Source organism: Tursiops truncatus, chromosome 12 (genome assembly GCF_011762595.2).
Source record: "Tursiops truncatus isolate mTurTru1 chromosome 12, mTurTru1.mat.Y, whole genome shotgun sequence".
In the NCBI taxonomy this organism is placed as follows: domain Eukaryota; kingdom Metazoa; phylum Chordata; class Mammalia; order Artiodactyla; family Delphinidae; genus Tursiops; species Tursiops truncatus.
This window is the reverse complement of record NC_047045.1, coordinates 72,491,210-72,518,612: the sequence shown is the minus strand read 5'-3', so window position 1 is coordinate 72,518,612 and position 27,403 is coordinate 72,491,210. Positions and strand designations below refer to the sequence as shown.

General features: G+C 43.8%; 1 protein-coding gene across 7 annotated transcripts in view; it reads right to left on the bottom strand.

The window, feature by feature from the left end:
* SASH1 (SAM and SH3 domain containing 1) overlaps positions 1–27,403 on the bottom strand; it is a 322,628-nt gene that overhangs the window by 162,842 nt on the left and 132,383 nt on the right. For 2 of the 7 annotated variants that reach the window (XM_019951420.3, XM_019951424.3), the window contains exon 1: positions 22,847–23,418. The exons of 3 other annotated variants lie outside the window; for them this stretch is intronic. In XM_019951420.3, coding sequence (XP_019806979.1) covers positions 22,847–22,975 — 129 coding nt within the window. In that variant the 5' untranslated portion in view covers positions 22,976–23,418. Of the gene's footprint in view, positions 1–22,846; positions 23,429–27,403 lie in introns of those variants that run through there. 2 more of the 7 variants (XM_019951421.3, XM_073789710.1) reach the window with 2 other exon arrangements.

Here is a 27,403-nt window from a genome sequence, read left to right as displayed (position 1 = left end):
TGGATTGTATCCATATTCCACAATTTGTTTTTTAATAAAAGATGTCCGGGGAATTCCCTGGTGGTCCAGTGGTTAGGACTCCATGCTTCCACTGCAGGGGGCCTGGGTTCGACCCGTGGTCGGGGAACTAGGTCTTATCAAATTGCCATTGGTGCTCACGATGTTATAAGATATCGTGACCAACTCTGGATTATCTAGCTTCAAAATTTTTACTGCATCATAAAGACATTGCCTTTGTCCAGGTAGAAACAGTTTCAGTGTGTGAAGCAGATACAGCTACAAACAAAGAGCAACGTGTAGAAAGCCAAGAGACGCATGATAAAGTCCAGCTTCCAAAATGGCCTATTCCTCTTCCATGGCAGGGGGATATACCTAAAGGGAGGTCCCTCCTATGCTCTGTGTTCCCTTAACGTTTATGCAGTCACTCTACCTTGCATGGGTTTATTCCTAGTTCTTTCACATCTGCACATTCAAGTACTCTCTCCAATACATATTAGCTCTGCTGGGCCAATGCATGCGTCTTCTTGCAAGGCAACCCATCTATAACCCTTTGCAGTGCCTGCCACAAGGTAGCACAGGTAGGTGTTTAACAAAAGCGCAACGAATGAATCCTTATCTTGGGGAATATGGTACAGCATACAGCTTCAGACATCATAGGGATGGCTTTAAAATGATTTGCTTTTGTTCCATGTGATCAAGTTTGCAGAATAAACTGGTAATAGAATGGGGGCAGGGTATGTGTGCACGCACATGCATGCGTGTGTGTTGGGGAGGTTGAAAGATGAGAGGTAGAAGACAATTTAACGTTTATTGAGTGTATAAATACCTATACATATAGATAGATGGATAGATATACCTATATTATATCTCAGGTACTCTTGCAAGTTATTTAACTTAAAACATACAAGACAATATAGGTTTCGCTAACTGTACCATACCAATGAGAACAGATACTCAGGGAGGTAACAAATGTGTCCACTGTCACACAGCTCATGAAGAGCAGACCCAGGCTTCAAACCCACCCCTGTCTACTCCAGAACCTGACTTCACCATCCCAGTAGTATGGACTTAGAGCAGTTGGGCATATAACAAACCTTAGCTAACCTTACTGCTTATTTAAATGATCAAGCCATCTATTAAGGCCTTCCACAGAAGGTACACCTCCATTATATTTTTAAATAAAAGTGAGGGTTAGTTAGTGACACTCCCAAGCTGCACAAGTGTACAGCTGAATCATTCATTCAACCACAAATGAGGAAATATATGCCTGGGTGCTTGGCCGGGCCAAACAAATTGACACTTCATCCAATCCATCGCTTCTTCCTGAGGCCGGGATCACGGCTCATCCAGCAGCCCTCGAGGGACCGGCTCGTGGCCCAGTGGGAAAAGCTAAGGCTCGGAAATGCTGACACAGCTGCTCTGGAGGCCTCTGAGGGGCGCCCCCTCCCGAGCTCTCGACCCCAGCACTGCGTGCAGGAGCATGAAATGGCAAACAGGCGCTGGGTGCCAGGGAGCAGAAACTCAGTGTCTCCCCACCAATTGCCCCCCTCCCCAGTCTGGGCAGGAGAACTGGCCTTGAAACTTACAGGCTGGAAAGGGTGGGTCCAGATACAGACCTAGGCTTGACCTCAGCGCAGCGCCCAGAGGGCAGAGGGGGCTGTGTGTCATCACATCCTGGTCACCCCGGCCTGCCCTCCACCAGGACAGCTTCCTGAGGAAATCCCGATGGCTTCAGAGAAATGGGTGGCCCAGCCCAAGTATGTAAACAGGAGCAGCATGTTTTGTTCTCTGTCCCTGCACACCTAAGTGAGGTCTGCACTCCACAGCTTCTCTGGCAGCTGCAGGGCTGAGCAATGGCTTGGATGACTAGCATTTATTAATACAAGTCAAGAATGTGCATGGCTTCACTCAACGGAGGACCGCTTAAGACTGAGGCGGTCTCTCCTAAGCTTTTAGCTTAAGAAAGAATAATCACAATAAATAACAAAAAGACATGCAGTCTTAGGCATGTTCCCTAACCAAAGGTCAAAATGCTTTCCAGCCTGGAACTAGTCTACTCAGGTTCATACCCTCCTGGATAGAGATTAAATTCCATAGTCAGGACCAAGGTCCCGGTAACTCCCCTGAACTTATCAAGGTGCCTGGCACGTGGCAGACACTCAGTAAGGTTGATTGAATGAAGAGTTTTCTCTGTGAAGTGAGAAACTCCCTCCCAGTTGGCTATACACTGGCACATAAGAGTATATATGCACACCAAGAGCACTGCACTAAAAACTGGAAAAGAAAAACAAAGGGAAATAAAACGACTGAGTAGAAAGGATGCTGTCCTACCCCATACCCAGCCCCTTTGCTCACATCAACCCCATCCACCGTATCTCATGTTTGTGCTCATCCTTCGGAATTCTCCTTGGGCCCAGGAGAGTCTCATGGCCAGTGGGGGCCCAACCTCTTCTCAAGATGAAACGGTACCTGGCTTCTGGTAACGCAAAATGTTAAACATAAGACTGATATACATTTTCTCCTACGGTGTCTTAATAATTATGGAATTGTTGTTCATTATACTCCGGTATAGAGCTGTCTCCCTTTCTCCACCCGGCCCATCTTTCCTGTCTGCCCATCTTACCAGGCACAGACACACAAAAAGAGGGGTGCTGTCAGATCCTGATGCCGCCAGACTGAACGGCAAGCCAGCACCTGGCCATCACAGACATCTCAGTGTAGCAGTGGCTCAGAACTCCTTTTAGTAAAGAGATTCATGTAAGCACCAGCGTGCAGTGGAAACCAATATGGGCTGTGAAGCCAGAATTCTTGGGTTTATTCTGGCTACACAATAAAGTTACACAGCTACACAGTTACACAGCTCTGTGTGACCCTGGACAAGTACTTAACCTCGCTCAACCCCATCTGTAAAATGGGGTGATAATGAGAGCACCTACATCTCATCTCGTCTCACTGGACTGTGCAAAGTTTAAAAGAAATAACTCCCCAATAGCATTTAGCACAGTGCCTGTCACGTAATAAGCACTCAATAAATCTTAGCTAGTATTACAAGTACTAAAAATCGAGAATTAATTGTCTAAACAAAGCCCTAGGATGCACCTATCTGTAAAATATTTTCTTTTTAGAAACAGTAACACAGAGGTATTTGAGATTTTTTTGAGCCATTTAATTAAGTCTGGCAATTATTCCCCTACTGAGCTTTTTAAACCCAAGTTTCATGTAAATATTATTTGGAATCAGATTTTTAAGTACCAGAGACTGCACGTGTGATTTTGTAGTTTATACCAACTAGAGATATCAGCCCAGGAAAAAAGCTCTTCCCCTTGTCATCAACAATCATTTGGACAGTGGGATCTGCCCCTTCCATGTGTGGATTCTACCACCACCACAGGGTCCAACGTGGGCGCCTGGTTTTCTCAAGCAGCTGAGAACAGTCCTGTCTGCTCACGTGGGTCACTGAGCACTGGGAACTCCAGCCGAATGATATCCTACAATAGTGACTGTGCAGCTTTTCGTCACTGTGCTTCTTGAGAGGAGCAATGAGGTCAACGTGAAAAATATGTCAGCATGGGAAGGGGTAGAGGGAACACTGAAGTTCTTTTCTTAATCGATCAAATTAGAAATTTGGAAATTTCAAGAAAACTGAGCAGACTGATTTGGGCCATAAGTTTAAAAGGTTAGCTGAAGGGAGGTCCATGGTGGCGCAGTGGTTAAGAATCCACCTGCCAATGTAGGGGACACGGGTTCGAGCCCTGGTCCCGGAAGATCCCACATGCCGTGGAGCGACTAAGCCCGTGCGCCACAACTACCGAGCCTGCGCTCTAGAGCCCGCGAGCCACAGCTACTGAGCCCATGCGCCACAACTACTGAAGCCTGCGTGCCTAGAGCCCGTGCTCCGCAACAAGAGGAGCCACTGCAATGAGAAGCCCGTGCACCGCAACGAAGAGTAGCGCCCCTTTGCCGCAACTAGAGAAAGTCCGCGCGCAGCAACGAAGACCCGACGCAGCCAAAAATAAACTAAAAAATAAATAAAATTTAAAATGCTGTGAATTCAGAACACAATGGTAAAAAATTTATTAAAATAAAAGTTAGCTGAAGAGTGTAGCCACACGAAGGCCACTCACCTTCTTTAGCTCCCCTACCACATACCCCCCATCCCTTTCACCTGTGAGCCTCAGGCATGATGCTAGCCTCCCCACTTCTCTCATCCGCCATACCCCCTGCCACCGAGAATCAGCAGCCCAGGCTGATTCCATCGTTCCTCCCAAACACATCTCTCAAATCCATTCCCTCCACGACCTTAGCTCCCTTCCCGTCACCCTAGCCCTTGCTGGATCAAGGCTGCGTCACTGTCATGGTGATGGCTGAGTCCAGCACCTCTGCTCTGCGGCACAGGCCACGCTGCCTTCTAGGGGAAGTGAGGATTCTGGTCTACTCAAGAGGACAAGGGCACATGATCAAGGCTGCCCAACTGGCTGCCTCTGGTCCTAATTAAATTTCCCAAGTGGACTTTCTCACTGGAAAGAGCATGTCATGGTAGTCCAGTCTGCTGGTTAGCTTTAAACTCTCCCTGTAAATCAGTTTAGTGGCACTGGGTTTATCTTGATTTCCCATCCCCACCCTCACAACCCCAAACAATCTCCTTAGATGATCAGACAAAACACCTAAGTGTCATCCTCAGTTCTCTGTGCCCCTAACAACCAGCCCAAATTCAGAAGCTCTACCTCTAAGACCTATTCCACATCTGTCTACTTCTCTCCAACACCAGCACTACAGCCTGGTCCAAGCCACTGCCACCTCATTATAATCCGTTTTCCACAACACTGCCAGTGGTCTTTTAAAAACATAAGTTCATTTAAATGCTCCAATGGCTTCCAATCATGCTTAAAATAAAATCTGGACTATGACTGATGTATTCTGGCCCGACTGTCTCTTTGACCCACTCAGATCTCCAGCAGTCACGAAGCAATAACCTTATATGGGCCTTGTCTATGTTCCTAAAGTTCACCAAGTTCATTCTCATCTTGGGACCTTTGAAGCTGATGTTCTCTCTGCCTCGAGAAGTGCTCTCCCCCATGATACTCATTTCCAGCTCCTTCCTTGACCACCCTATTCCAATCTAGCCCCTCGGTAAACTGGATTACTCATTCCATCTTCAAAGAGCTGAGAGTTTTGTATAGAAGAGACTGCAGAGAAACAAATGATATAACATGTGTTTATATCCTGCCTTGTTTCACAGTGAATTTCAGGTGGCAATTCAAAATAAGTGATGAATACTTACACAAGTAAGGAAAGAGCCATCCTTGGCCCAAACCTACACACCAGTCACGCTTTTACAAAGGGTCCAGACATTTTAAGTCAGACACTTAGAGGCCTGCCGTCACCTCCCCAAGTCCGGACAAAACCTCCAAGTAAATGAAATTCTTCTTGTGTCTTCTGAAGCTTTGTTCCTCCCCAGTATCCAATACTTTCTCGTGCTTACACCTTATAACTCACTTCCGGGGCACAGCCTCTTCTCTGGTAAACATCCCCTCCTCAAAAATTATCTTGGGACTTCCCTGGTGGTCCAGCAGTTGAGACTCCACGCTTCCACTGCAGGGGCGCAGGTTTGATCCCTGGTTGGGGAACTAAGATCCCACAAAAGATTAAAAAAAAAAAATGATCTCTTTCTAGCCCCATCTCTCCTTCCACTGAAGCTCCCTTTAACAGAGCCACGTCACCGAGGGGCAGCAAGATGGAGAAGGTGCTTAAGGAAAGTGAGGATACAGCGTTTGAATTCCTAATGAGAAGTGCAGGCATGGGGTGGGGGGTGGGGGGCGACATCTACACTGTGACCACCCTCCTCAGCATCTTGGTAGGGAGCGCCTGGGCCCCCCCAGCAGGTCTCAGTAAAAAATTTAAAAACGTAGTCAGAGTTCGATCCAACAAATAAAATGGCTAATAGGCCTCCGAAAGACTGTAAATGTCAAATGAGTGATACAAATAGTGGGTGCTAACGCATGTTCAGAGAAGAAAAATACTGTTTTTGCCACATCATGAGATCTACTATAAAAAAACCGTCCAGAATTGTAAATTATATAACAGTGAAGCATGACAGTCAGGAACTTGCCTGGTCAAAAGGGGACACAGTTAAATACTTGGAGAGAAGAGTTTTGTAAATCGTAGAATGTGCTGCCTTTTATGATACAAGTATCCCTCGCTTTTCAAAAGTTCGCTTTACACCACTTCACGCTTATGAAAGACCTGCATTAGGCCCTGTTCTTGCTAACCCAAGGAAACCCAAAGAGGATTTCCATTTTTATGAAAAACGGGAAAAGGGTAATTTGAGATCGGTGTATGTTTTGCAGTGCACACCTCCTTCCCCGGGAACCGCACTCAGTCTCCCAGCCTCAAGACGCCATAGCTTTGAACTGGGTCTGATCTGTGCTTTACCTCGATTTACAGTTGACCCTTGAACAACACACAACTGAACTGCATACATCCACTTACATGTGGATTCTTCTCAATTAATATAGTACCTGTATTTTTACTTTACAGTTCTTTAAATTAACTAAGTGTAGGGAAAAGTTTGTGTTCCACGAGAGATCACACTACATGGAATCAAAAGAACTAGGGTCTGGGTCCTGATACTATCCCGTTTCAGCTTTTCCTGCCCTTGGGTGAGTCATTTATCAGTTCTTTTGTTTTTGAGGCAGAGATAGCAGTATGCAGATTTTCGTGAATTTTTGATGGGGGTGGGCGGGCATCAGACCCCCCTACCACCGTGTTGTTCAAAGGTCAACAGATGTTACTTTGTGCATCTGTTAGCAAGGTGTATCCTAAGGCAACTGCTTCTTCACTTTATGCCATTTCAGCTTATGCAGTCTCAGGAACACTCTACTTCCGGATGGGAGGGTGGGTGATGGCGCGTGGGGGGGGGGGGATGGAGAGCTGGGGGGAGACCTCTACTGATACTGTATTGACTTCGTGTTTCATTGTTACCATTTTGCAGTGTTTGCTGCTGTCAAAACTCTTGGGAACAGTGCTATCACTCTATCCCTGTGCCAGCAAGCCTGTCACTTATAGAGCCACCAGCCAGAACTGACCCTCACCTTGACCAGGCACCAACAGAAATCTTCCTTTTGGCCTTGAGTCATTTCCTGCCCCAACTACAGCAATTTCTGGTTTTATATTCTTCTTGAATATTGAATCACAAACTCTAAATGTGCTCAGGGCAGCCAACTTTTGCATTTTTAACTCCCACATTACATTAAGGAGGTGTCCTACACCCTTTTTTACCCCTTGCTGGGCTGGATTCCAAACTGCTCATTCTTCTGTCACTCCTTTAAGGGACTACACTCTGGTCCAGGCGCTCACTCCATTGACTTCCCGAGGGGCCCTTGGTGAGTATGTTTCCAAAGGAAGGTGTGGCAGCTGGGGGCCATCTCTGAAAACTTAAGGCGCCTTCTTCCTTTGGGGCCATGAATCATCTTCCTTCTCAGTCTCAACTTTAAAATTTTCCTTTTCCTCTGCAAATCAGAAGTTTCTTAATAGGATGTCTGCTGGGCTGTGTAATAGTCTCCAAAGGGAAGTGATGAAGGTTTTGGCTTGAATCATTGAACTAGAGTTGGAAGAGTAATCTATGGTAATGCACCACAGGGAGCAGTCCATTACCAGCAGGATGGGCTACAGATGATGTAGGAAATTTAATTTTCCTAACTCTTCATTTTTATTGTACTTTACAAAAATAGTTCTCTGAAAGCATTTATTCTGAACGAATGGTGGGGATTCAAATTAATTTGTCCAGGGGTCTGAACCTTTTAGGATGAATATCCCATAAGATTTTAATTAAAATGTCCAGTAAAGAATCCACAGAGAATAAAATAAAACACATTACAAAATTATTTCCATTTTCTCCATACCCTCTCTTACTTTCATTCCTAACCCTCAGCAATCCCACAAGGAGTGGTTTCAGACTCCTCAAATCTTCCATCATAGGTAAGACACCTGTGGCATTCTATACAGTCTCAAAGACCACGGGAATAAAATGGTACCAGGAGAAGCCTCAAGCAGAGGTTAATGTTTTCATCTAGAAACCCCCATCACTCCTTTCCTAATACAGGCCTTATGGAATGCCATGATTCATCTCCCTCTTACTGGATTTGAAGGATTGAGGGCAGAAAATTCAAAGGGTGGCCCAAGGGTGAAAGAGTACAGCCCGATATTTACAGGCATCACCACCAACATTCCTTGGGGGCCATGTAGCCCCACCCCCCAAAGCCCTTTGCCAGATTCTCTGACCCTCCTCCCTCCCCCAGCTTATTTGCCCCACCCTAGAAATCAGTTCAAGAAATCTAGCAGAACAACAGTGAGAGGTCCGTGTACGCCAAAAAAAAAAAAAAAAAAAAAAAAAAAAAAGAAATCTAGCAGCAATGGGACATCTGTTTTGTCTCCGCAGGCTCTCCCAACTTCTCTTCTGGGTAGTGGTTGAGATGGGGGTGGGGGCAGCAGCCTTTGGAGGACTAGTTCAATTCTATCATTTCACAGCAAAGATGTAAGGCACTGTTAAGTCTCCAGTTCCTTATCACCCCCGCCCACCCTCCCCTCACTTGCATCTCTTTCTCTCTCTCTCTCTCTTTATCGATAGATATAATACAGAGAGAGAAGCAGTAATAATAATAGTGAGCAGAAGAGGGAAAAGCTGTAGGCCCTTGCCTGAGGGCTTATTTGGGTGAGAAGATGGGATACAATGCAATTTCCCAAGTCCACTTCATTCCTCAGCTCATCAGATGAGAAATGCTGGACCATCACGAAGGAAACACTTCCCTCTACCTTTGTCCCTCTTGTTACCCCCTAGCACTTGGGAGAGGAATAGAGGAGTCTGTCTTCCTCGTGCCTGGCGGAACCACCCAAAGCCAGTAAGCGTTTGTTGCACACGTGTCTGTGCTGCCCTGGTCACGTTCTTACTGAGGCTCACTGTTTACCCATCTTGTCAATTTTCCTTCTCCTCCTGGTCAAGGTATTGGTCTGTGCAAAGTACTAAAACTTTCCTGGAAAAAGTTCTGCTTTCTTTATCCCTTGCTCCTTTTCCCAACAGCTGCTCCCCTGTAGAAAGAAGATAACAAAGCGCCCATCTGTATCAGTTTTCTGGGACTGCTGTATTCCAAAGTACCGAAAACTGGGGTGACTTGAAACAGAAATGCATTGTCTCACCGTTCTAGAGGCTAGAAGTCCAAACTCAAGGTTTCAGCAGGGCCATGCTTCCTCTGCATCCTGTAGGGGAATCCTTCCGCGCCTATTCCTAGCTTGCGGTGGTTTGCCAGCAATCTTCGGCATTCCATGGCTTAATAGATGCATCACTCTAATCTCCATTTTCATATAGTTCTCTCTGGCTATATGTGTCTTCACATCATCTTCCCTCTGTGTATGCCGGTGTCTGTGTCCAAATTTCCACTCTGGATTAGGGGCCACTCTAACAACCTCATCTTAACTTGATTAAATCTACAAAGATCCTATTTCCAAATACGGCTGCATTCTGAGATTAAGACTGAGGGTTAAGACTTTAAGGGACTTCCCTGGTGGCTCAGTGGATAAGACTCCAAGCTCCCAATGCAGGGGGCCCAGGTTCGATCCCTGGTCAGGGAACTAGATCCCGCATGCATGCCACAACTAAGAGTTCACATGCCACAACTGGGGAGCCCGCGTACAGCAACTAAGGAGCCGACGAGCCACAACCAAGGAGCCCGCCTGAGGCAACTAAGTAAGACCCAGCGCAACCTAATTAATTAATTAGTTAATTTTTAAAAAAGGCTTTAACACATCTTCTTTGGGGGGTTACAGTTCAACCCATACCACTACCTCACAGGGTTATAGGGACAATGAAATGAGATAACGCATGGAAAGAGCTTAGTACAGTGTTTGGCACACAGTGTTTGGCACGCTGATTGTTATGATCCATCAGTCGGTATCGGCTGCCAGCAATACTATTTTTATTATTACTCTTCTCTTTCTGCCCCATAGCATCTTTGCTAAAATGGCTTTATAAACAAGTCTTGACAGCAGTCACGTTTCAAAGAATATTCCAGCTACTGCATAAAAATATAACCTCCAAATTCCTTGAGGAAAAACAATAATTACAATCGGTGACTGGGTAGCAAACCGTAGAATGTTCCTTGTTCTATCCACCGAGTTCTGAAGCTTCAAGGAAGCATGGAATGTAGAGCTGCACAGGAATCAATAAAGAAGTCCTCCAAAGAATCCGCTGACAGCTGAATTTCTAAGTTCCTTTAGTTTGCAGAAAAAAATTTTTGATTCGATCCTGCACACTCTCCCTACATTGCCACAAAGAATATATGTTTATATTTTTTAAATAAAAGTCCCATCAAGGACAATAGATACACAGAGCGTTAGAAAACCGTAAGCCAAAGAACCAGTTAATTGACTGCTAATCGTCTAAGAAGTAGTGACTTAAAAATTAAGAAAAAAAGGTGATCGCCTTTAGTTTTAACAGATATTTCAGAATGTTGGCTCTATCCCTAGTTGTACAGCTGTGGCTGTCGTCACATCCAAGGCACTGCAACAACACCAGCATGCTTTTCTCTGCACTAATAAAACTTGTTTTGATTTAAATCTTCAGGGGACACCAGAAGGTAGTGTGTCACTCCCCCCAGCCCTCATTCATTTTAAGTCATTTTTCTACCAAAACAAGCTTTGGAGCTTCATCAGTCCCTGCTGCCAACGACGCTGCATAATTCAGTACTTACTTATCTTGACCTAACGAGCAAATGCAGGAATTTAAACCAGTCTTGCTTTGGCTTGTTCACTTGGTCTTCGACTGATCCTTTGAAACCATCTGTAACCTAGCGCCCTTGAGCAACTCTTGTCCCAGATTTTCTTTATATGTAAGGACTTGAAACAGAACACCCTTAAACTTGTCTGCAAGTAAGTCCACAGGTATACAAATGAAAGGTTTGCGTGTCTTTTTAAAAATCTTGATTTTCAAAAAAAAAATATGTAAACCTAGTGTCATAAAACCAAACTCTTTCGCAGCTTGCAAAACTTTTTGGCTGACAATAGGAGAGTCTGCTTTTCCCAGTGTTGTGAAAGTGGGCCTTCCTGTTTTCCACAGTAGAAGAACTGGAAGCCGTGAGAACAAAAGTCTGGCTTTTCTAGAATTTGTGGCAAGCCGTAACAATGAGACACCAGACGTTTGTGCTGCCCTCTGCCTCCTCGGAAGAGGTGAGCCTGCAAAGTCTTGAGTGTTTGCCACACTGACCCACCCTAGAGCATCCAAGACCCCAGGGACCAGGCAGCTTGGGTAGAAAATGGGAAAATCCAGACTAGGGATCACTTTCTGGCTTCACCCCCAAACTCTGCTCAAAAGATAGCAGAGCCCACATCCAGCTGGGTCTGGTCTACTTCGGAGGAGCATTTGAAAATATTTGCAAAGATATAACTTCAATGTTTCACCTCTATTTCACAGATAAAATAGATGAAAACTTAGAAGCCTAGAATTTACAGAAACCAGAATCAACCAGAAATTGTTGAATTACGGGTATTAAAATATGGGCAATGAAATGTCAGTGTGTTTGAAAAGGAAACCAGGAACCCTAGATTACTCACCAGGCTAGAGAACTGTGGCTGCCAACAGGCCGGGTTTCTGGTAGCTATAAGGGCATTAAACCAGTCGATGCATGTAAAGGACACACCATGAAATGTAAGGCAGTATATGCCAATGTAAGTATTATCATCTAATGTCTAGAGTAGCACTTCTTAAGAGTAGGGGATGTGACCTGCTGAAAATCTCTTGATGTCTAAGGAGTGTATTAGCTATACTTGCCTCCCCTCCGGTTTCTATGGAAACTCTTCCACCATGGAAGATACCCCGCTTTCTAAAGACACAAGCTCTGGAATGTGCAGTCTTTCAGTGATGTGACAAGCGGAATAGTGCTTTGATACAGAATGTGGAGGTTACTGGCTGACAGTCTGGTCTGTTCAAACAGTACATAGTTCTCTGCTAGGGCTAAAGTTACATCACGTGCATTTCAGTGTATCTTCCATGTACCTTTTAGGAATCATTTGACACCTAGTTACTTTAATGCTCATCGCATAGCCTCAGTTTCATAATATCCTAATCAGGGCAAATCACTACCATGCACCAGTGTTATGAGGGGCCTTTCATTACGTCACCACCTGGGCACCACATGTTACATAACTAGAGGCAAAATGCTGCAGAGGCATTAATGACCTTTCCCCAGTAGGCTATGTCCGAAGGCTACACTTCTGTGGAACGTTTTCAATAAAACTGTATTGCATGATAAAATATGCTTTAAAAATGAAATGTCTTATCTCTCCAGCATCCAATGTTCGTCTTTACAGACTTTCCCAAAGTTTCAAATTCCTTCATGTTTTCTATAGATGCATAGTGAAATTACCCCCCAATTAAAATGTATATAAGTGGCATACTGCAGAATAATAATGAATAATAATCTTTCTCAAACCACAAGCAATCCCACTTTCTATCATGTTCACACTGACATGTGTTTGCAGGTTGCTTTGGGCTCTGGTGGGGACGCTACCGTATGACGCTTTTATAACTTCTTGATTGGAGACGGAAGATTCCTAATTAAGATGCAAAAATACAGAATGAATGTTTAGCAACCCTGACAAAAACATTGGTTAATTCAATAAAACCCTGGGAGAATATTTCACAAAAAAGTTCAAGATAATGAAAGTAGATTTAGTACATCTGCATGAGCCCAGCATTCAAAAAATAAAATCACTAGTTAAGTGGATGCTTTCAATATTTTACATGTTTCTAAGAAGTCAACTATTAAAATGATCTCATATTATTGTGCTACTTAGTCACAAGAGAACTGCAAATAGCAATCTGGATACCATTTAAACAGAAAATATGTTTTCCTTACAAATACCTTCTTGCCTCCAGAAAACCCTGCCTATTCACAAGTTTCATACATTTTCTCTCTGGAGTATACACATCATTTTTAACACCCGTTTCCTAACATGAAACCTGAAGGTTAATACTTTGAAGCAATTTATGCATTTGTTTTTAAATTGTGTATTCTGAAAAGGACATGTGACATACATTAAATCAATAGTTAATATCAATCCTAAATTGAACATGTGGAATCAGATCAGCACTCCATCTGAAGATGAGAATGAAGGGAAATTAATTCATATTCCAGCTAAAGGAGATTTAACCGTTAACAGCTAATAATAACGAACATTTATGATCTGCTTACCATATGCCATGCACAGTTCTACTGATTTAATTAATCTTACCAGACCCAATGATGTGAGTGGCTATCACCCTCATTTTACTGATGAGGAAACCAAGACATAGAAGGGTTAAGGAACTCGCCCAGGTCACAGGTCCACTAAATGCTGAAGCCAGGATTTGAAGCCACTCTGAACTGCTTCCTTTGCTCTTAACTTCCTCACAAAATAACCTTTCAGTTTTCTAAGAGGTGTTTAATCAAGTTTTTTGTTTTTAAATGTTCTCATTCTGTTACCCTTCTCTTGATTAAAACAACAAAAAATTTTAATTATATTTTCTTATTAAGACTTCATTTTTTTAGCAGCTTAAGACTGACAGCAAAGTTGAAGGGAAGGTACAGAGATTTTCAATATATCTCCTACCCTCAAACAGGCATAGCCTCGCTCATTATCAATATCCCCCACTGTCATATTGTGACTTATAGGAGACAGGTACTTGGTCTTCTTCCCAGCCCTGGTACAGGGGTCCCAACCCTTGGAATTTGGAGTGATAGGAGCATCTTTTGTCACTCACTAGGAATCCCTTCAGAGCACATCTGAGTTTATGCTAATGAGGCACCTAGGCTGGGGCTCCTAGATAGCCTCAGGATGGAGCTGGTCACCAGGAAGACCAAGTAATTAGAGGGTAAGAACTTTCAGTTTCACCCCACCCTTACCCCGCAACCTCCTTGAAGGGAAGAGGGGCTGGAGGTTGAGTTCAGTTATCAAAGGCCAATGATGTAATCAAGCATGCCTACATAATGAAGCCTCCATAAAAACCTAAAAGGACAGAGTTCAGAGAGCTTCTGGATTGGTGACCACATGAAGATTCGGGGAGAGTGGTGCCCCAGAGAGGATGGAAGCTCCTCGCCCCTTCCCACCTACCTCACCCTAAGCAGCTCTTCCATCTGGCTGTTCCTGAGTTATATCCCTTCATAACAAACCAGTAATCTAGTAAGTAAACTGGTTAATCTAACAAGTAAATTGGTTTCCTGAGTTCCGTGCGCTGATCTAGCAAATTAATGGAACCCCAGGGGGGATGCAGGAACCTCCAATTAATAGCCAGTCGTTCAGAAGCACAAATAACAATCTGGACTTGGATTGGCAACTGAAATAGGGACAGTCTTTGGGACTGAGCCCCTAACCTGTGGGATCTGACACTAGTAGATAGTGTCAGACATGAATTAAATTTGTGGGAAACTCCATCAGTGTCCACTGAGAATTTAAGAATGGCTTGGTGGTGTTGAAATAAACCCATCGTACTCATTAGAGTGGAACCTTTGTTACAGCTGATGAACATACAGTGTCACATCATAATCACCCCAAATCCAAAGTCTGCATTACGGTTCACTCCTGGTGTTGCACATCTATCTATCCATCATTATAAAAGTCCTCTGTGCTCCACCGGTTCATCCCTCCCTCCCTCCAACCCCCGATCTTTTCACTGTATCCACAGTTTTGCCTTTTCCAAAACGGCATATAGTCAGAATAAAAAACTTTTCAGGTGGGCTTCTTTCACTTCGTAATAGACATTTAGGGTTCTTCCACATCTTTTGATGGCTTGGTGGTTCATTTCTTTTTAGCACTAAATAATATTCCACCACACTTTATTTGCCCATTCATCTCCTGAAGGACCTCTTGGTTGCTTCCACGTTTTGGCAATTATGAATAAAGCTGCTATAAACAGCCGTCTGCAGGTTTTTGTGTGGACATAAGTTTTCACCTTCTGCGGGCAAATACCAAGGAGTGCAACATCTGGACTGGATGGTAAAAATATGGCTTAGTTTTGTAAGAAAATGCCAAACTGTCTTCCAAAGTGGCTGTACCATCTTTCATTCTCACCAGCAACAAACAAGAGTTCCTGTTGCTCCACATCCTCTTCAGCATTTGGTGTTGTCAGTGTTCCAGATTTTGGCCATTGTTACAGGTGTGTAGGGGTATCTCATTGCTTTGTTAAAAAAAAAATTTTTTTTTAACCCTGTGCATATCCAAAACAAAGACATCTGTAAAATTGTTAATGGTTTATCTTTAAATGTGGCCTTTAAAATCCTCTGAAGATGGATGTAAGCCTATAGCGAAGATACTTATTCTTAAACTAGAATATTCCTTTCTTCTATATTGAAACACTATTTTTAAGAGCGCCCAAAAAAGCATAAAAACATTTTTTAGCTCTAGTGTGAAAAATGTATCGGTTGACAGCAAGTCTTAGGCAAAAGTACTCAAGTCCCCAAAATTAACTAGGATAAATTTTTAAAGTAACTAGGGCTCAGGATACATACTAAATTTTTTTTATTCTGCCCTTCAATGACACTTTTAGTTAGAATTACAATTACATGCATTTCTTTTTCTTTCCCTTGTCATTCCACTTTTAATTCTGCATGCCAGGACAGAAGATGAAGCCACAGCCACAACTGGGCAGACAGTGATGTGTAGACACACTGGACCTTCCTCACTCACTACTTGCTGTAAAACCAGACAAACAATGGGTGAAGCAACAAAATAAACCATGAATCAAATCTACGTCATAGACACCAAGGAGAGCCGCAAAGTATCTCTATGGACACATGGAACAAAAGTCTACAGAGCGGTCATTATAAACTCAAACGTATTCACGTTTTTACCAATCAGCTTAGAAAGGTGAAAGACAATAGGAGATCTCTTCCGAAAAGAAAAAATTAGGGATTACAGAGAGGAAAAACTATCTTATTATCAAGCTTTTGTCTTCCAAGTCTCTAAGATACTCTAAGGCCTGGGTCTCCAATCTCCGTGCCGGAGTCGTCTCTATTACAGGGCTTGACAAGCAAGAAAAAATACAAACTAGGTTATCTCTATGAGGCATCTCAACTCATAAAGAATTAACGCTACCCAGTGAAACATCTTATGGAACAAAGGGTGGGACACTAGACAGCTGCCTAGGAGCAAAGCTAATGAGGAACAGACCCACAAATTTCAGGTCTCATTCCCAAATTAAATTAGTAAATAAATGAGCATACCATCTGAGAAATGACAAATCCAGGTCATCACAAAAATACATTTTATCTCAAAATGAGTCGGAAGGTTTGGTTAATTCTTTTCGTCTTAGTCTATACTCACTGGTATTAAATGGTACAGTTAATTCTTAGTCTTAGCCTCTATCTATTTAAATTCATTATTTTGAGATCAATTTTATTTCTACCCTAAGAAAAGAATGTGTGTAAACCATGGGTAGGTACATCATATATCACAGTGGGATTATGATGGTTAAGTCTGAAGCATAAAGTACTCTTAAAAAGAATACATTAAGTAAACTGCTAGTTACAGGTTTTCCTCTTATGTTCTTTGTAGAACTGAGCTACAGATTTGCTTATGGATCAATGTGCCCAACTGAATATTTCCCTCTATTTTACTGTTCTCTAGATTTTTTTTTTTTTTTAATTTTTGTCTGCAACGGGTCTTAGTTGTGGCACGCGGTATCTTTCATCGCGGCGTGTGGGCTTAGTTGTCCGGCGTGGCATGTGGGATCTTAGTTCCTCAACCAAGGATCAAACCCACGTCCCCTGCATTGGAAAGCAGATTCTTAACCACTGCACCACCAGGGAAGTCCCTAGAATTAGCTTTTAAAAGATGGTATTAAACATCATTTAGCTATAGCATTGTGTGTATATTGTTATAAATAATAATTCCCCTCTTTAAGGAACCAAATCATTTACTCCAGTACAGAAAGACAGGTAAGTAGATATGTGTACACATAGATGTGTCAAGATAGATACTTCTTCAGAATGAAAAAAAAAAAAATTACAACACTACAACATGCCTAAAAATCTCTTGCATTAACCCAGCCTACTCTTGAGCGTAAAAGAATTTATCAGAAGTAAATTACCATGAGCAATCCTTGACTCCTTATAGAGTAAAATATGGGGACCAACAGAAGCCAGGTGATAGATAAACTGGTATGTTTCATAAACATTTAATCCAAGCTCTCATCTTCTCTTGCCTGGATCACTGAAGTAGTCTTCTTCCAAATTCATCACCAACTCATCACCCCCAAAAGTCACTTTTCTAAAAAGTGATCATGACACATGTCAATTTAAAATTCTGCAATGGCTTCTCACTGAAGCCTACAGAATGACTGCAGCTACTTCAGCACTCAGGACCTGGCACCCACCTCAGTGCTCTCTGCTCTCCCATCTTTCTTTCCCTTGGCTCTGTCCAGAAGGCCCTTCCTCTCTTCTTTCCTCCTTAGCCCTCACTGGGAAACACCTCTCAGGTAAAGCCTACTCACTGCCAGGGCCCAAACTGAAAGGCATTTCTGGGACTGGACTTCCTGCACCAGCACCTGCGTCAGCCCTCCCCAACTCCGTGCTCTTTGGGGCAATCTGCACACTACACTGCAGGACTGGGTATTTAGGGGAGGGGCAGTGGACGCTGTTTTTCCTACAGAACTACTGTCTTTCTGGAAGTCAGGGGCTAGTACTTAGCTCAATAGCTTAAGCAAAAAAGATTGACAGTCAATAGATGTCTCGATAGAGATGTGAGAGGACGAACTACAAAACTGCAACTAGGAGTTACTTTCCAGGAAATAACACATGATCCAAATCCCAGCTCCTGTTTACTGTCTGGGTGATTCAGGACATGCACCTTTACCTCTCCACTGTAAAACAGGGACAAAGATGCTCACTGGTCACAGTGAGAGGACCAATGAAGGTTAAGTTTGGGAAGGGCCCCGCACAGCACCAGGACTCAGCCCTTGTGAGCACTGCCTTCCCCTCCCCACGTTGCTGCATTCTATCATTGGAAGCTGAGAGTCAACGATGGTGAACAAGGATGCAGAACAAGCCAGGTGGAAGAGGGAAGGGTTACAAGGTAGAGAGCGGCACATGAAAGCAGGATGTGGGAAGACGGAGAGCATGAACAGTCGCTTTAATGCAGAGGCCTCTTTTTAGCTTTTTTTTTTGGGCTGCGCCTTAGGGCATGCGGTATCTTACTTCCCTCACGACCCTGCCCCCTGCATTGTGAGCACCGAGTCTTAACCACTGGACAGCCAGGGAAGTCCCAGAGCCTCTTTTGACAGCAAATTAAGGACCCCTGCCAGAACTGTGAGACTTAACTTTGGCAAAGAAATGAAAATCGGTAGGTCTAAGTTCTGGTCCCTACGCTGCTGCCCCAAGCCCTTCCATCCCTCCTCTCTAAATGAGGGAGTTGAGGACTCACTTCCAAGGTCTCTTCAGTCAGTGTCTTCCACTACATCACCCTGCAATCTCTCTACTTATATAAAAGCCATAGGCTTTCAGCCGGCTACCAGGGACAAAGCATCAAGATGAAGTCAGAATATTGGAAACTGGGGCTGACTCTCAGATTCCAAGACCTAAAAAATTAAGTCATCAGTTGAAGGGCTTAACGGAAGACACCACCCAGAGAATATGTAAATTACACACTGGTCTGTACAAAGGAGTTTGCATTTTAAAAGCCCTCTAGGGATCTCACTGACACCTCCCCTCCCCTACACTTTGCCCAAAAATACAGAGCAAAAGGAAAGTCTTTTAAGGAAGAGGACTTCAGTAAACAGCAAGACAGAATGAGCCTAGCCGATAAACTTAAACAGAATGAACCTAGCCGATAACTTAACCTAAAGATAAACTTAACAGATAAACCTACTACATTCTTTTCTGTAGCTTGAATAGGAATTAAGAGTAGGGGAAGGTCCTCCTTGTACAGTTTGTCTACACAATGGATATTTTCCAAGCATTGCTAGGAAATGGGTGTAAATTGTAGGAACATTGCAGGGAAATGTAAGGTTTGGGGGAGGTGCATCTTGCAGGATCCTGCAAACAATAGTCACTAACTCCCTTCCTCTCCCTTCCCAGTGAGACCAAGTAGCTTCAAAGGCCTGATTCTGCATTTAAGGAGTCCTCGAATTCTGGAGGAAAAATTTATGAACCATCACAAGTTACCAAATGGATACCTGGGGCTGAAAACATGATCTACCTCATCTGATAACCTCAGCAATTCCTACTCTTAAAAAAAAAAAACTACTCTCCCCCACCCCAAAAAAGAAAAAGGAATGCTTTGTCTGCAATCAGGGAGTAAAGAAAAAAGAGTAGAATCCCATAGGATTCTCACTTGTTCTGCAATTCTCAACAGAAGTCTAAGCATGTCATCGTGAAAGGTGACAGGCTTTGAAAACCCAGGCAGACCACACGCTGCCGAGTTAGAGAACAGAATAGCGTGTTTTGCAAGAAGGCCTCGGTTTAATTGCTCAGGGTTTACAAACATTTCGCAATTTGCCATTACATTTTCAGTGGAAGTGCCAGGATTTAAGTACGCATGATACAACTGTCCAAGTGGTAGCTTTGGCATAAGCAGAATTTATTAACGTCTTCATAAATGCGCCCCATTAGAGCCAGGGCATGAGTCTTTACAGAACTGTATTTTGGAGTGGCTCCTGCATTTAAAAGTACATACTTTTTTCCTTTCTCACTCAATAAAAGCATATTCTCAGCACCCAGTAAGGCCCAAGCCCTGCAGGTAGAAGAATGACTGAAATACAGACCATGGCCTCCAGGCCCTCACATCCATAGTGGTTTTGTAAACTCATTTTCTCTTAACTCTCTATTTACATATTCACTTGTCAGCATTTTATTCATTCCAACACACTCAAACATTTTCGTGCCATAAATTATACTATTACTTCTCTAAATAAGCGCTTTGTTAGCAATTATATAAAAGCAACTGATTGGTGCTGAACTGGGCAGGACTGAATTAATTTAAATGTAAAATGTGTCCCAATGAACTCAAACAACCATCTTGTATTTACCGAGATCAATGACTCTGGGGCAACACTCTCCCCCTTCCCTGGGTTTGAACCAACAAAATCCAAGGGGGTAGGGATGCCAAGGGCTTCTCGCTGTCCGGCACCTTCGGGAAAGAGGAGCTGTGCTCATTCATTTTTAAAAAAGTTTTAACCTAATAAGCTTTGAAGTTTACATTTTTACACTAAGAAGAATCTAAAAAATAAAGTAGCAACTGTGCCTGAAATCTGCTAAGTATGATGTCTGGATGTATAATTCCCCTACTACCTCTACTCTCCTAATCTTCCAAACAGCATTTGCCTAAAATGACTGGATGCCATTACATTTCTACCAAGTTGATCTGGGATAGTTAACTATGGAGCACCATGGCATCAGGCTCCTGACTGGTGGAGGTCAGAGAACTGGGGTGCAGTCTGACGTTTCCACCAACAATGAATATGTGCCAGAGATCAAGTCACTTCAACCTGTCTAGGCTGATAGATGATTGCAAAATGCCATATTTTAAATACAAAATGAAGGAAATGGTGTCTTTTTATCTCCGTAAGAACAGAGAAAGTCAGCTGTCAGTTTCGCGTCTTGATACATTCTTCCGAAGATATAGTTTCTTATAAACACTTGGATGGCAGCTTTCTAAAAGCAGAATAAAGATCCTTTTCCCCTGGTGACTTCTTACAGGCACGTACAAAGGACAGCAGGTAATCTACGTCTTCTTTGCCTGCTTTTTCACTAAGGAACAATCTTGATGCCCAAGACTTAAAGCAAAATAAGACCTTATAAAAGATGGGAAAACACGGGTGAACACTACCTGTTTGGGACAATCTTTACCGTCTTTCAGCCTCACACGGAACTATCAGCTCTGTAAGAAGCACATATTTTCTTTTCTCCTGCATCTGCCTTTTGAATAACAGGTTTGGGCTTCTTGAGCCCCACCCCATCTTCTAACTCAGCCAAAGAACACTCTGCTACAACTGACCCAGCAGCGCTGGAATCTGCCAGGGAAGGGAAAGCAAATCTTCAGAAAGTGGTCCATGCCACCCCGGCCCCCAAACGACCCTGAGCCCACACGTCAGTTCAGGTGAGCATCTCTAACCCTTCCCTCCCCAGCCCACACCCTAGTAAGGGATGCAATGTGATGTCATCAAGCCAATTTTCTCAGTGCCTGAAAATTTAGAGTGAGACCTAAGCAAGAAATAACAAGATAAGCTTCCTGCTTGATAAACTTAAAAAACAATCTATCACCACAACTTTTATATATACGTTCATTGGGTTTTCTGGAATTTCACTGAAGGCCCATATTCATCAGTAATGTTCAGAAAATGCAAAAAGCGTTAACTTAAATTTTTTTTAATATATATTTTTTAAACATTGGAGAGTCATTCTGAGATGGCCCACACTCTGTCTATGGAGTGGGTATCTCCCTGAATAAATCTGCTTTCAAAAAATACATTAATTAAAATAAAATATCGGAGAGTGAGACGAGCAGATAGAAATCTTTGACCAACCTTCCCTGGCTCTCTGTACAGGAATAATCATAAATACCAAAGGACACCTGAAAATGGAATAACTGGGACTTTAGGATGTCTGGAAAGTTGAGACACAAGATCATTTGCAAGAAAAAAAAACAGAAAGACAGCTATTCTTTATTAAACACCTACCATATATCAGTATAGAGCACTAGCTATATATCAGCTTAGCTAAATCTCAGAAAACCTAAGAAGCAAATCTTTGCTTCACTTTTCAGGTAATGAAATAGAAGGTCAGTGGAGTTGGGTACCTTGGCCAAGATCAGGCAGTCAGTCAATGGGAGGGCTGGGATTTGAATCCAGGCTAACTCACTCCAAAGTCCAAAAGCTTAATTACTGTGCTAAAAATGGTTTCATCATTACCAAAGAGGAGTTTTCTATAAACTACACCTCCTCCTATTTAAAAAAAAAACAAAAAAACAAACAACTCCAAGTAAATCTAGAGCCTCTTCCAATGATCTACACAACTCCCAATTCCGAATCTTTCCATTGAAATGGACTTTTTAATGTGTGGAGTAAGATGTCTGACTGTAAGAACCCCACCCATCTGATTGCAGTCTACCTGCCTACCTAGAGCTCCACCATAGCAAATCCACTAATTCCTCAAGGCGCTGAACCCTGAACTAGTAAAAGCTTCATCCGCCATGCCTAAGAACTATTTTTCAGAAATTACGCCAAATCCACGGGCGGGTTTAGTTACTGGACATTTCAAAATGCATGACAATACGGATTTAGAAAAATAAGTCTTACTGTTTTTAGTCCCAAACACATAACAAGTATCCTGTAATTCTACATGTTGAAAAACTGCAAACAAAGTAAACTTTCTGTGGTTCTGAGTAAGGAGATAATTGTTTTCCTCTCCTGGTCAGACAACACATGGTGAAGAGATAAACATCAGTAACATCAGCCTCTTCCCAAATCCGACTGTGAGAGCACATCAGCCGAACAGTATTTATTTACATCTATTCTTTGAAGGACTCTGTCTTTTCCACACCAACTTCTCAGCAGGTGTCCCAGATTAAACTGTGGAATATCATACCCGTTTGTTTAAAAAATATATCTTTGATGTGATCTGTGGCTGGTTATCTTTTTAATTAGGGTTTGAAATCCTAAACCGTGTGTATTTAACCCCCTAAGAGCTACAGCCGGAGAAGGACGACCCCGAGGGGTGGGCTTGTCGAGTCTGCGAGCGCGAAGGGAGCGCCGCGGCGCCGGGGTGCTGCCTGCTCCCGGGTCCCGCGACCCGCCCTCCCCGCGCCTCCGCTTCTCCAGGTAACTCACCAGGATGCCCATCACGTCGGTCCAGAGCCGGGAGAACGCCTCGGACAGACCAGCGCCCGCCTCAGGCTCCGGCGCGGGCTCGGCTTCGGGCTCGGGCGCCGCGCCGGCGGCTCCCGCGTCCTCCTCCATGGCCGGGTCCCCGGGGCGCCCTGGCCCCGCAGCCGTGCGCGCCCGGTCCCCGGCGCCGGTCCCCGCCCGCCGCGTCACCACCGAGTCGCGCCTCCGCGCCGCATCCCAAGCGGCCCCGGCCTCCGACCCGGCGGGGGCCCCCGGCAGGCGCCCGCACCTCGGCTCTCGGTGGCGACGGGCCGCGCGGCTGACAGGTCCAGAAACTTTCCCAGCCCGGCTCGGCTCGGCTCGGCTCAGCTCGGCAACCCGGTAGCAGGAGGCAAAGTTCGCACCACCGAGTTTTCCGGCGGGGAATTCTGGCAGCCCAGAAGCAATGCAACCTGCTGCAAAGGCGTCTCTTCCTGTGACGGGGACCGACTAACTAGGCACGAGACTTATTTCTTCCAGCAAGTCTGGGCAGGGCCCCGCGGGGTGACCGCGGCGCCTCTGGGACTTGACGGGTACTTCCCGGGCCCCCTCTCTTCAAAATGAGCTCTTCCAGCTCCACATGACTCTCTCCCCTTGATGCTAAAGAAAGCGTTTAGCAACAAAAGGTGCTCTGATGTCAGGCTCTTTGCATGGAAATGAGCCGCAGACAGGAGAACAAATCGCCTGTTGAAAGAGCGGCCGCGCTGCTGTCTCCCGCCTGCACAAGTTTCCAATCACGCTATTCACTGGCACAGTTTGGGTCACAGAAACTCGAGAAAGTTAATCTTTAAGCTGCTCCTGCCGAAGGAGTTCCCAAGTAGTGTAGTTACCCCGCACACCTCGCCCCTCCTGAGGTCAAGCGACCTCAGGAATTACAGCTCTGACTCTGGCAGCCAAGACTTGGAAAAACAAGTGTGAAAGCTTGGGCACGAGCCATTGTTTGTATCGTGTGTATTACAAGGGGGGACATTTTGGTTCCTGGGCGGCCACAATGCCATGCATTGCTTGGGGTGGCAGCTATTTAGGGGGCACGCGCTTTGGGTTTTAATGGTCCCTTTACAGTAAGGGCATAGGGAAGGGCCTTTTTCAAAAGGAAATGTTATGGTTGTAGCCATTAAGCCTACACACCTGGGGCCCCGTGTGTGTTTTTCTAAGGACAAGATCCATGACGGATTATGTTATGAGGGAAATAGCCCTGTAGATGCATTTCTCCTTTTGTGATTGTTTCTTTAAAAGCCACTCAAGAATTCTCGCTGGGAGATGACAGTCCACGTCACATCGGATCTGGTGATTGATCGCTTTGTGAAACAGTCCAGAAACTACAATGACTCGCCCCTATGTTAAAGGACTGAGTGGTACAAAAACCCAGGTGAGGTGCCCCAGGGAGAGAGCCCTTGCTCGTTTTGGAGGGCTCTGGCTGTCTTTGTTTTTTCCTTCTGAACCCACATGAAAGGAGGGGTACAAGATCACGTCCCTTGAAATTCCCCTCCTAAAGCATTAATTACGGGATCCAAAGGATGAATAGCCCTTAGAAGAAAGTTCAAAATTGAAAAAAACTGAAAAAAAAAACTTTTTCAAAGGTAATTAAATTTATACGCATAATCCCCGATGACAAAGAAACAAAATGCAAAAGTTTCCCCTTGATAGGAAGGAGGCATTGTGTTGAAGTGGAGTGCTGGGTGCAGAGTCAGTATGACCAGGCCTGCTGCTTTTCCCTGGGCTGAGGCTGGAGTTAGATCAGGTGCGTGTTCTAAGATGCTGGGAATCCAAATAGATTCATTAAAGCATTGGTGGGCTTTATTATCATTACTATTATTATTACATCTATAAAGACATGAAAATAAGTAAACGATAGGAAAAGGTAAAATAACCATTGAGTTGATTTTATGTATACTTAAGAATTTCAATGTATTAGCCATGTGGTACCTTACTCAATTCAAGAAAATACAAAGGAGGGACTTCCTAAGTGGTCCAGTGGGTAAGACTCTGCGCTCCTAATGCAGGGGGCCAGGGTTCGATCCCTGGTGGGGGAACTAGATCCCACAGGCATGCTGCAACTAAGAAGTCTGCATGCTGCCACAACTAAGACCCAGTGCAACCTAAATAAATAAATAAGTATTTAAAAAAAAAAAGGAAGAAGAAAATACAAAGGACAGTGCTGCTTCTACAGGGGGCGGCTAGTTTTCTGCATCAACACCTTCTGGCAAGTGACTGAGCATGAAGCCAAATGAGCAGGATGGTGGGGGCAGGACTCTCCAGCACCAGTCGTGAGTCTTTCTTCTAGACTCATCAGATCACCTGAGGGCAAAGCATTTAACTCTTCTGTGCTGCAGTTTTCCCATCCTAGAGGAGGCAAGGCCGCATGAATTGCCATGTACCTCCTCAGAGGAGATGTTATATTTCAGGGTCATCTAAAGATAGGTACCATTTGGCAACAATACAAACACACATATCAATATAACTAAATCTTAGCCAGCATTCTGGTACTTAGAGAATCAAGCTACCCTAGATATTTAAGCTCCTTGTCCTGGCATTCCCGAATAAATGGATAAGAAAATAAGTAATACCTTTGAGGGGGAAGGTTGCTACCTACAATTTTGCTGTCTGTACATAAATATGAAATTTTGGGCATTTTTCTACTTGTACGTAATAATTTTTTTGACCACCTGAAAAATGAAGCTGAACCTTTTCGCTTATCAAGCTTCATGATGCTTCTACTCAAAATGAGTCTGATTACTTCTCCCAAATTGAGTCTTTTCTCCTTTGGTTAATGTCAATCTTCCAAAAATTCCTTCAGGGGCTTTTTAACAAAATATAAAGAATAATTAGCAACATCACAATCATCATCAAACTATTTCAGAGTCCCATAGGGTACTGTTTACAAAGAGCTTTTTATAATAGAATTATATCCCACGAGGGTGGGACAGAGCCTTGAAGGTGATCTTGAGATCACTCCAAGTGAACACAACTACATTGAGCAGAATCAAAGTCAGATGACTTGATTACTTTTAAAAGTTCTTTCATCTATGCTGTAATTTATTTGATTCCCACAAAGCTCTGTAAGGTGGGCAAGTGCCATTAAAGACATGTACAGGGAAAGTATGCACATAGGAATCCTGCTCTCTCTCCTTTCCTCTTTCCATCAGGGCTCTCCCTCATCCAGCTCTGTGGAATTGTTATGATGTTGGTAAGTGAACTCCAAGGACAGAAAGGGATCTAGAAGAGAATTTTCTAGACACCTAGTAGAGACCCAAAAGTTGACTGAAATCAATTCTGTGGGTTCTGATAAACATTTATTGCAGTGAACTATCAGAATGCAGTCAATGAAAGTAAATATTGGAAATGCACCTGTCTCAGTAAGTGTTCCTTCTTGGAAAATTAGTCATACAGCTGCACATAGATGCGTGCAACACGGAAGTACATACATACACACATACGCATATAAATGCAAATACTGGATTGCTTTGTAAAAAATTGTTCCTTACTATGTGGCAGGATTACAAGTTTAAAAGCCACTAGTCTAGAAGCTGCAGGGTGTTGCCTGCAGTCTACTTAGGACATCATTTTGACATAAGTAAAAAAATCTATTACCTGGCAGTAAAGGTAGAGTTTGGCAGTAACACAAATATAATGGGTTCAGGACAGAGCCCAGTTTGAATTTTCACTCAGGTTTCTATAAGACATTGGGCAAGTTATTTATCTCATCTGTAAAGTGGGATAGTTCATCTACTTAATACAGTTGCTATGGGCTTCCCTGGTGGCGCAGTGGTTGGGAGTCCGCCTGCCAATGCAGGGCACACGGGTTCGTGCCCCGGTCCGGGAGGATCCCACATGCCGCGGAGCGGCTGGGCCCGTGAGCCATGGCCGCTGAGCCTGCGCGTCCAGAGCCTGTGCTGCGCAACGGGAGAGGCCACAGCAGTGAGAGTCCCGCGTACCGCAAAAATATAAAAAAATTAAAAATTTTAAAAATTAAAAAATAAATAAAAAATACAGTTGCTATGAGGTTGTGTGTGAAAATGCAGGCAGTAATTCTCTATGAATTAGAAATTTTTCCCCCCTTTCCCTCCCCCTATTCACTCATACCACGAGGTGATATCTATAAAATTTCCCTATTCATACCTGTCTCTTGGGTCACATAAAGGAGTAATTCCTAGCCCTGGAATGTGGCCGCTGAGTGGAAGGGCTGGGAGGTTATCTCTGGCAAGGTGGAGTCATAAGGGCTATTCAGTTTGGAAGTAAAAGTAGTAATAACAGTAATACCGATGTTATTTATTGAAAATCAACTCTATGTCAGGCACTGTGTTTCATGTTTTATATTTTATTTAAACTTTAAATAGAATTTATGACTTCTCACTATGATCCAACCCTCCCACCCGCTCACTTCCCATTTCAGTACACTGTTACATCCATCCATTGGTTCAAGCTACCAACCTCAGAGACGTGCTTGAATCCTTCCCACACCTCACCATCACTCCCATCTAACCATGGACAAGCCCCATGGATCCTACTTCCTAAATATGT